Genomic DNA, 11,052 nt, shown 5'->3' with positions numbered 1-11,052 from the left:
CATTTTTCTCGGGTGATAAGAACTTGTAACATCTATCCTCTTAGCAACTTTCAAATATGCAGTACAGTATTATTAACGATAGTCACCATGCTATCTAGACATAGTGTTTTTAACAAAATTTTACATTTATTATATATATTACCTTTCCTTTAGAAAACTTCCCGTCAGACATGCAAGAGATGAAAATATCTCTCTGATTTCCCTATATTAGGAATAAGATGGTGGTTAAAACAAATCAGAATATGCCTCCTTATAGCAGGAGACATGATGAACTGTCCTTCAAATTCCTCCATCTATCTCCGATTTATTTGCATATTGCCTTGGGCATCTGAAAGTCTATTTCATTTGCAAACGTGGGAAACAAAATGATAGGTACTTGAGAAGCCAGAGGGGAAGAAGAGAAGGCTTGACCTAGGGTATTTTCTTGGACAAATAAGACACTCCCAAACCACCCAGCTTTCTAAGCCCTATTTATTTCTATTCCACTGAAGCAGAAACGAAAAAATTTCTAGAAATTAAATGGGGAAAGGTATGTTCAGTTCCATCTTAGAAGTAATTGCACAAATAGTTCTTGACCATTTGTGCACTACAAGTTATGATGCAGCTGTTTGGTATAATTACTCTCCAGAACTAGAAGGCCATACCTAAAAATGTCTCTAAGAGGAAATGCCTGTAAAAAATGAGTATCTTTTGTACAGATGGTAGGAGTTCTATCATTTAGAGCAAGGTTGCCCAAGCTGTTCAGCTAGGAATAACAGCTCAACAAACAAGAGGCTCCAAAGTCAAAGAGGGTTGGGAAACTGTAGATTACGTTTCCTGCTCAGAGTCACAATTATGCAAACTCATCAAAGGCCTGGAGAAATCCTACAGTAAAGAAAGCCGCCCTCATGGAGCTTACACGCTACTTGTGATGGTTAATTGTACGTGTCAACTTGGCTAGGCCATGGTACCCAGAGATTTGGTCAAACACCAATTTAGATTTTGCTGTGAAGGTATTTTTTAGGTGAGATTAACATTCAAATCAGTTGACTCTGAGTAAAGCAGATTACTCTCCATAAGGTGGGTGGGCCTCATCTAATCAGCTGAAAGTCTTAAGAGAAAAAACCTAAGGTCTCCTGAGGAAGAGCAAATTCTGTCTCCAGACTGCCTTGAGACTCGAGCTGCAATATCAACTCTTCCCTGGGTCTCCAGCCTGCTGACCTGCCTCACAGATTTTTCACTTGCCATCCCCTACAATTACATGAGCCAATTCCTTAAAATTTCTACACACACACACACACACACACACACACACACACACACACACACACAGACACACACCCTCTATGGGTTCTGTTTCTTTGGAGACCTCTGACTAATGGACCACTAGTGGACCACAAAATCTTACATCTCTGTATTGTACAGAACCAGGTGGGGAAACACTGCTTTAGAGAGCTATCTGTGCAGATAGTCAGACATTCAGGGTGTACCTTTTTGCATTTTGCCACTGTTTAGTCCCCACATCAGCAATCCATCTCTTTACAGTGCCTTCATTCAAAGTAGGAATTTTCCTCCTCAGGTTAACATAGGAATTCTATAAACACACAAAACAGTAAAATATAGAAATTCAGACACAACAGAAATAGGTATCCAACTTTTCGGCACATTCTAAGGACAGACAGTAATACTAAGTATGGATAATATAGCTCTGGAAAATCATAAAATAAGCTTCCACCAAGGAACAATCAATCATTTGCCTGGTTGCCAATTTCCTGTCCAAGGGTGCTTAGATCCAAAGTAAATTTCTCTGAATGCCCCAACACTGAACACTTTATAAGAGTAAGGTCAGATTAAAATTGAACATCAGACAGCTTTGAGTGGGGAGATCCTTAAAGGACTGGGAACAGAAGTAGCAAGAACTCGATTTGCCCTGGTGAAGTAGGGTGTGGAAGTTATGGACTGATTATTCACAAGACTATAAACCTCCAGTCTTTTTTAGTATTGGCTGGCAAAGTCACTTCAGAATGTCAAGCTGTTGGTTCAACAGAACCCTGATCAAAACGCTCTTGGCAAAGAGCCTCCTGAAAGGTAAGCAGTCTAAAGAAATCACATGTATCTGACATACACTAAGGGCAAATCTGCTGATTTTTGAGAGTAAAGACATATGAAGTTTAGATAATAAAGCATCAATAATTTCTAGCCATACCCCAGGTTCCTAATAACTTGGTGATTTTGGAATTCACCAAATCTAGATTCTAGAATCTTTTGTTTTGCTTAAAATACCAAGTTATAAAACTTCTAGAGATCTATTTTTACCTCTTTTTCCATCCAAAGCAAAATGCTCTGATCCCCTCCAGCAATCATTATTAACTCCTTTTCTGAGGTACGGCTTTCTGAAAGGGAGTCACAAAAAACAAGAGTTTAGAAACTCATTTGATACAAACATACACACTCAACCTAAATAATTTTAGATTCTGCTTAAACTGAGTCCTTTTATTATCTTTCTGACAAAGACTCAGTACATTTCCCACCAATAAAGCAGAAATACATATCTTCTGTGAAGTCTAGTTGGCAAACATATGTGATTCACAAGGTTGACAATTTGGTATCAATTTAATATATATAATTAATATAAATGCTTCTATACACAACACAGTCAAACAAATATTTGATTAGTTAACAGTTCCCTGGTTTAATTCAGTGCCTATTACTAAAAACCCTATTCTACAACTCAAGACTTAATCAATGACTATTGGCTGTGAAGTATGTAAATAAGTACTTCAAAAGCCTATGTAAGTGATTATAAGAAATCACATACAACATATAAACTGCTTAAGGAAATAACTCTATTGTTCACTTCTCCAGAAGAACTGAGAGAAATTTGGTACTTTAGGTCACCACTAAGCTTTTAGAAACAAGTGACCCAAGTGCTCTGAGGTACTTCTACAATGGAATGTATCAGAGCTAAGGCTATGAAGTTACACAGGGCACAGTTCAAGTCCAGGCAAACCACATACAGGCTAACCCTTTGCTCTCCAAGTCTCTGTACCCTGCAGTAAAATAGGACTAAGAGTACACATCTCCCAGAATTGTTTAAGGACAGGTGAGTTAAGCATAGTTTACAGTGCCTGGCATATGTTAGCTGCTCATCATTCTGAGGGTTTTATACAATTATGAGTCAACTTAACTAGGTAAGAAAACCAATCCCTATGGAATTAATAGCTCCTCTGAAAACTGGAATCAGAGGCTGCATAGGCCTCTGAACCCATACAGTCTACTTTATGTTGCATCATCTTAAATCCACATTAATCTTAATCTGAAGGGCTAAGAGAAAACTAATGGTTATTTTGACTTGCTAAATTAGAATGGATACGTTAACTTGTTTACAAGTAAACAAATGAAACCAAGGTTTAGAAAAACACCCTTCACAGTCATACATTTCTCTTCTTGCCACATTACACACTTAGAAAAATCAGTTTCTCAACAAAGATATTTATGCCAAATCCTGTACTCCTACAGAATTTACCAAATTTGAGTTCTTCATTTGATGGCAATTTCATAGGACATGGTATCAGCTGATTATGTGTTCCACCGTTTCCCAGTTGTCCTTCTTTTCCAGAACCAAAAGAAAAGACCTTCCCCAAATCAGAAATATAGGCAAGAGTGTGCTGCCTATTAAATAAAAGCACATACAGTCAATTCTCAATTATCCACAATGATTAGAGTATACAGCAATCTGGTAAAGTGCAGAAATTACGCTACTCAATGAGTGAAATTAGCTAACGAACCCCCAGTGGATGAAATTAGCCATCTGGAAACTAAGAAATCACAAATGTGTGGCTGAGATGATTTTGAAACCCCTAAATCTGCTGAAGGCCATGATGCTGCACCCTGGCAAATGATGCTCCCTTTGTCAGAACAAGCACAACCTCTTGCTTTTTACTCCTTTTTAAGGCCTTGGCTTGAGTCACCACCTCCTGGAAGCCATCTCTGAGCCCCTCCCCTCCCCATCTGAGAAGATGGAATTAGGTGATCCTCTCTGAGCTCAGCTCTATTTCCCAAAGACCTTTATCATGTTGATTTTCTTACTGATTTGCTTGATGGCCTCTCCTACTATACAGGTATATAAGGAAAGAATTTGGCCTTGCTCAGAGGTCTGGCCTTTGTCCTCACTTCCTGGGAGGCAGTGTCTAAACCCTTAGAATTTTCCAAATGATAGGAGTGTCTCTGTTATTCATGGTAGGCCCCTAAGACCACACCTAATAGTTTATCCAGGTGGCTCATGGAGGCCCCTCCAGCTGTATGTTAAGCCCAACCTCTGGGTACACAGAGGCTGAGGCTAAGTTCAACCACAAGGGCAATAATTCAATCAATCATGATTAAGCAATGAAACCCCAATAACAACCCTGGACTTGGGTGAGCTTCCCTGGTTGGCAATATTCTTCACAGTCTTGTGTCAGGGTGCGGAGAGGTAAGTAACACTGTCCTTGGCTCCAAGGGGAGTGGACACCAGAAGCTCCTCATTTGGACCCCTTCTAGACTCTGTCCTATGCATCTCTGCCTTTGACTAGTTCTAACTTATATCCTCCATTTGTAATAAAAGTGACCATCAGTATTAATGGCTTTCCGTGAGTCTTGTGTCTTGCCAGTGAATTCTCCTGTATTAGTGGGTGTACTGCCCTGGTTTGCATTAAGACATTTCTAAGGTAAGGACTCCTCCTGTAATACATGCTACTCAGAGGAATGTATGTTATGAAAAATCCAAAGTGGTGACAATGTTCCTTTGGTTAATGCAGAGATAGGGTGATGATATCAATGAATAATCCTAACTCATGTCTGTTCACTCTTTCCCAAATGAATAACTTTTTTTTTTAAGATAAAGGTACCTTCGAACAGTTACAAAGGTATTTCACTAAAGGGCCAACGAAAGTAAATTTATTTACACATTTAAAAAAAATCAATGAAAATAAATATGTATACTAAAATAAAGGTTTATTATGATTGTCTAATCATGTAAATTAAGCATCTTCACCTATCTAAAAATGTTTGATACCTTTATCTCAATCAAAGTAACGTGATGGAAATTTTATTAAACTAAATGTATATATCTAAATGTATATATCATATCAATTTTCACTGATACTTTACAACTTACCTTCCACATGCTATCTGGGTCACTCTATTCCCCAGGAGCCCAGTTACCAAACAGGGTCTCAACTGATTCTGTGCTGAATTGTGACCAAGTTGCCCATATTTTCCAGCACCAAAAGTAAACACCAGCCCACCCTAAAGAAAGGGAACTTCATATCAGATTCTAGAGAAATATGACACAGAAGTAAACACTCAATAAAGTCACCATCAAAGCAAAGCCCCCCATTTATCAGGACAGTCCTGCATGTGGGAAGTGGTGACCTTTCTTCCCTGGGAAACGCTAGCTGTCCACATCTCCATGTTTTAGTGCTTTCTCCACTACAAAGTGCTTTCCTGGAATTACAGTGAAAGAGACAAGCGTTCACGCACCTTCGTGAGCAGGGCAGTGTGAGAGCCACCACAAGCGAGAAACTCAACTTTCTGATTGTCCGGCACTTCAACACAGGAAGGAGAATCTTTATCTATATGCAAGGTAAAGAAGGGTTCAAAAGGAAATGGTGAATTTCACACTGGAGTTCCACTCTATTGATAAAATATCAGAGCACTTCCTCTAGGCCCATCACAACAGCTCCCAGCACTCTGACAAGAAAGGCTCTGTGCTGGTACATTTAGATCTAACAGTGAAGATGAGGCAGTGGTCAAAGGGCCACGCTTCCGGGGGCTCACCTGTGAAAGTGTCACTTTCACTTCCCAGAGCCCATTCTTCTCTTTTTAACCTGACTTGATTAGTTTTCACTGCAGCATACCCAAAATTTCCAATTCCCATCGAGCATTACCCTTTTCATGAACATAAAGATTCTTTTTTTCTTTCAAATTCTCTACTACAGTGTCCTTGCCTTACACTACCTCTTCTCTCTTTCATGATTATTTTCTCGTCCAAGCACTTACGGATTCAGCAAAAATAAGTTCAATTGTTCTTTATTCCTTTCCCTCCTCTGAATATTTTTCTAACACTGACTTACAAGTTCTCCTGAGTAACTAGTATTGGACCATGTGAGGCAGAAATGCAGTATCTGACCAGTAACCCTGGAGGGAACGTGTACATGACCACAGCTAATAAAGCAGCGGAGTCTGCCACACTTGAAACCTCTAACAAGGTGTTTGGGGTCATCAGAAATATTGCCATCTGCTTTGTGGAGGTAGCTCCATAATGCGAATTACATGTGTTTTCGTGTGTGTGTGTGTGTGTGTACACAGATATAATTAATACCTTATAGAATAAGATTAGAATAGGTGAGTTTCTAAATAGAATCTTAGTATCCTTTTGTCATAATTGTAATAATAGACATTTAAGTGCACAAGTATCTTGAAGGTCACTTCATCCAAACTCACCACTTTACAAAAGAGGAAAATAAGACCTAGAGAAAAGTGAAGTGAGCTGGGTAGGCCCTGAAATTAGTTAACTTCGAAGCGGGTATCACAGCCCAGGTATTCCAATCCCCAGTCCAATGCTCCTTCCCTTTTCCCACTCGGCCCCGACACTCGTCTCAATTACAGCCATGACCTTCACCCTGTGCATGTCGTTTAGACCAATTCTGCCCTGGAGACAGAGATAACCAGGGAGATCAGTGCTAATGAAAGTGGGGATCTGAACCATCTTCAGTTGTGCTACATTCATCTCTTACATGACAAATATATTTGTTCATAATATGAATTTGAAAATATGTTTCCATACTGTCGGTGTGGCCCAGGCCCAGCTGTCCACAATCATTTCTTCCCCATGAGTAAACATTTCCAGACATGGATAAGGCCATGCTGTGGGCTTCTCCTGCAGAAATCTGAACCAAGGGTACTCCTGAGAGGTGCTCCACAATCTGTGGTGTGGGGCTTGAGGCAAATATTCTTCCAACTCCAAGCTGGCCATATAAGTTCTGTCCCCAAGCAAAAAGCTCACCACCTTGATGTAAACAGAGAAAATGCTGTCTTAGTAAGTCTAAAATGCAGCAGACACCACCCTAGGACTTTATACACATCCATACTACACCACCTCAATCTCCTCCATTCCAACTGACAGGACTGCTCAGATCTCAGGTCTCAGTCAGAAAAACAAGAATCTTCTCTTTAGCAGTAAGTTACAGTTCTTTACCTCCTACCTCAAAGGGTAATGTTATGAACTGAATGTCTGTGTCCCCCACAAAACTCCTATGTTGAAATCCTAACCCTCCTTGTGATGGAGGTAGGGCCTTTGGGCAGTGACTAGAATTAGATGAGATCATGAGGATGGGGGAGCACTCATGAGTGGGATTAATGCCCTTAAAAAAGGATCCCCAGAGAGCTCCCTTGCCCTCTCCACCTGTAAGAAGACTGGCCCGCACTAGGCACCGAACCTGCTGGAACCCTGAATTGCACTTTTACCTCCAGAACTGTGAGAAGTAAATTTCTGCTGTTTAAGCCACCCAGTCTATTTTTGTTACAGCAGCCCGAAAGGAAAAAGAATAAAGCTATCTGAACATATCATAATCAAATCAACAAATACTTATTTTTAAAAACCCACAGGATAGGCCCATGAAAGACAGAAACATTCTACATTCTACATTGGGACCATGCTGGTCCCCTTGCCAGAGAGGATGATTTTGATTATTTGGGAAAATAAAACCTAGAACTACTTTTCTTTCTTTTCCTCTCACAAGTGCCTGAAGATGCTAAATAAATAACTTAAAAATACATTTGAGGGGATATGGGGATATATGTATAAATACAGCTGATTCACTTTGTTGTACAGCAAAACCTGGCACCACTGTGTAAAGCAATTATATTCCAATAAAGAGCTTAAAAAAATACATTTGAAATTGCAGCACAGTACCTTGAAAGAGAGAGCATCCTTTCTGTTAAGTGAATATACGGAACATGTTTTATTTTACTTATTTATTTTTAAAATTTTTATTGGAGGAGAGTTGATGTGTCAGTTTCAGGTGTACAGCAAAGTGAATTAGTTATACATACACATATTGGATCATATTTTTAAAGAAAAGTTCTTAGATGTTATCTAATAGAGGTGACAGTATCTAATGGCGTCTGAAAAAATACATCAGAGACAATGTTTACTGAGCACTGCCTCACAAGATTCCGTGCAGGACCTGGTGAGAAGCAGAGATTTCCCTTCAAACATAATTATCACGAGCCTATCGGCCACCAGGAATATCATGATAAGAATAATCAGTAGCTCCCTTTTTTGCTTTCCCAACTTTCATTCTTCCTAGACTGTGATTTACCAATAACAAACCCTGAACAGCCCCTTCCCCCCACATCCCTACATCCTGGGTTCCTGAAGGCACAGTCTGTCTGTTTCATCTTCACAACCGGAACATGGTAGATAATCAAAATGAAAGATCTGTTCATAAATGGATAAAGTCAAACAACCAGCTTTTTTCCAATACACATTTATATATTCAAACCTTAACAGAGCCTTCAGTACAGGTCAAATACTTGCTTACTTACTTCCCTTGAATTCCAGCTTTCATTCAGTTTATGTTTATATCTGTCCTATGTATTTAAAAAATGTCCTTGATCCTGAATTCCCCTCTATCACCTTCCTATCATAATTAACTCAAGTTTCTTCAGGACATAATCCACATTCACTACTTCCCTTCCCTACCACTAGGGTGTCTGATAAGAAACAGGAAGTAATAAAGGGTTGGGGAGAATCTCTGAATTCAAAAGGTAAGGTTAAAACACGTTAGAGGCCTGCATACTGGCCATAAATGCAGACCCAATGGATTCTGAGCTCTTAACATGGGAGTTGGAAGAGCACTAGGAAAAGGGAAGGAAGTTCTGGAAAAGAGTGGACCATGCTGGTCCCCTTGCCGGAGAGGATGATTTTGATTATTTAGAACAGTTTCATTGTTTCATATTTGAAAAAAAAACATGGAACTTTTGAAATAAATCTCTAGGCCCAAGATGGGGCCCACATGCTATGTCACTAAACTGAATTTTCACGCTCCTATAAATGCTTGACTTGACCAGAAACGCAGTATATCCAGTCAGCCAATCCCCCAAAACCAAGTCTACTCTGTGCGCTACACTTATCTCCTTGTTCCCTGATATTTCTAAAGAAGGTCAGATATGCAACCTCAGCCAATCATGCCCTGTTTCCATGTTGAGGTTTCCAACACTCTACAAAACTCGCCCTTGCCCGAAATCCCTCAGGAAGAGTGTGCCACTGCTTTTGAGGCCCTATACACTCTCAATCCATGGGCTGTTTCCCCTTAAATAAAGGACATCAAACTCATTACCAAACTGTTTTAGTTTTGTCATTTGACAGAACAAAATGTAGGAATAGTAATTATGAAAACCTGAAGACTTCATAGGTCCAAGAATTCTAATTTTGTATCTCCTTTAGTAGTGCTCTAGACAACATCACATTCAAAACTGTAATTTCTGTCCCATTACAAAGTGAAGCACATACATTCTACTAGTTCACATATTTACTCTCGCTAAAAAAACAATTAATATTCCAGAAAAATACCTTTAGAGAGTGCAAGAGAATGATAATCTCCACATGCAATCTGAATTATATTTTTTTCTTGTAAAATGCACTGAAACCTGATGAAAGAAAATATATTTTATGTTGACCACATGATGGAAGTCACAACATTGATGTAAGAATTATTAACAGGATCTAATTAGGATTGAAGCTCAAAAAAATGAAATTTACTGCTTCACAATCAGCACATCTAAAATTATTATAATAATAACATGGTTTAATTAGTGGCTTAAAAGGAAAATAATGTGCATTATAAAATTGTGGTAAGATGATTACAAGACTCTTTTGCAAACAATTTTATGATGCAGGAATAATGCAAGATGAAAATAAGTTCTAATTCACATGATCTACTAGGAAAAAGTCTCACAAATCATTCCATGATAATTCATTTTTTTCCTAGGTTGAAAACTATTTCTGTAAATCTGACTTATAGTATTATGAAGGTTAAATGAGTTAAAGGATGTTAAAGTCCAATTTGCAGCTATGTGGACTAACCAATCATTTCCTTTAAATGCCAAAGCAACACATGGTACCTGCCCTGAGAGACATCAATTGATTTATAGTTCACTGATAGAATTCACTAGTCAGTTCAGAATTCATCATTTTCCTAAGATGCCACTATATAAAGCAGGGGACAAGGATCATATAAAGTAGTATTGTCCTACCAAAATTATGATTGCTGTTTGAGTAAAATTTAAATAACTTTTAATAAAAGAAGAAAACTTCCCTACCTTGCATGTTCTATGCTATAGTTGTACTCAAATGGTTTTCCATCTGAGGATAGAACCAGCATGTGGTCTGCTCCTTGGTCCACGGAATGTATCTTCATTTTTTTCCCTAACTTAATGCACTCTGCAGAGCAAATCCAACCAGGAATTATCATTACTCTGAGTGTTACCCACTATTATCATTCATTTCATTATAATACACTTAAAATACCTGGAAAAAAATTTCAACTAGACAACTCTTGACTTAACATGAACTTCCCTTTAAAGAAAATTCAAGTGTGGAAAGCAAACAAATTAGAAAGTACTAGTGTCTTGATAACAGATTTTTTTTTTAAATTTGGGAAAGAACTTATACTTTGTTTTAAATTGAATATACTTTTAAAATAGCCAATCAAATATTTGTTTTTAGATTCCTGTTTAAGAAGTTCAGAAAGAGAAATTTGAAGTGCTAGAAATGAAAAAATTTGTAAGAAAATATAACTTAATTTTTGGACACCATAACTCTAAGAGTAAATATATTGTGTATTCTGAGACACACTCTTTCCAAAAACAAAACAAATAACAATAATAAACCCTTCCTGATCCTCCACATAGAAGACAAGGCCTAAGGCCTATATTCTTAAAAGGAGGAATTCAGTTTGGGGGACGATTTTTAAAAACGATGTTGTTAAAAGAATTTGTATTGGCATTAGTGCATATTTAGCCCTTTCT

General features: G+C 38.3%; 1 protein-coding gene across 2 annotated transcripts in view; it reads right to left on the bottom strand.

Moving 5' to 3' along the window:
• Positions 1 to 11,052, bottom strand: part of HERC5 (HECT and RLD domain containing E3 ubiquitin protein ligase 5) — a 38,206-nt gene that overhangs the window by 24,946 nt on the left and 2,208 nt on the right. Inside the window, exons 2-10 of one of the 2 annotated variants that reach the window (XM_057728391.1) lie at positions 10,345 to 10,465; positions 9,596 to 9,672; positions 6,806 to 7,027; positions 5,500 to 5,591; positions 5,135 to 5,265; positions 3,506 to 3,651; positions 2,296 to 2,372; positions 1,470 to 1,573; positions 143 to 202 (exon numbers count right to left, since the gene is read on the bottom strand). In XM_057728391.1, coding sequence (XP_057584374.1) covers positions 143 to 202; positions 1,470 to 1,573; positions 2,296 to 2,372; positions 3,506 to 3,651; positions 5,135 to 5,265; positions 5,500 to 5,591; positions 6,806 to 7,027; positions 9,596 to 9,672; positions 10,345 to 10,465 — 1,030 coding nt within the window. The remainder of the gene's footprint in view (positions 1 to 142; positions 203 to 1,469; positions 1,574 to 2,295; positions 2,373 to 3,505; positions 3,652 to 5,134; positions 5,266 to 5,499; positions 5,592 to 6,805; positions 7,028 to 9,595; positions 9,673 to 10,344; positions 10,466 to 11,052) is intronic. The other variant, XM_057728392.1, reaches the window with a different exon arrangement.

Source organism: Hippopotamus amphibius, chromosome 3 (genome assembly GCF_030028045.1).
Source record: "Hippopotamus amphibius kiboko isolate mHipAmp2 chromosome 3, mHipAmp2.hap2, whole genome shotgun sequence".
Lineage (NCBI taxonomy): Eukaryota > Metazoa > Chordata > Mammalia > Artiodactyla > Hippopotamidae > Hippopotamus > Hippopotamus amphibius.
This window is presented reverse-complemented; position numbering and strand designations above follow the sequence as displayed.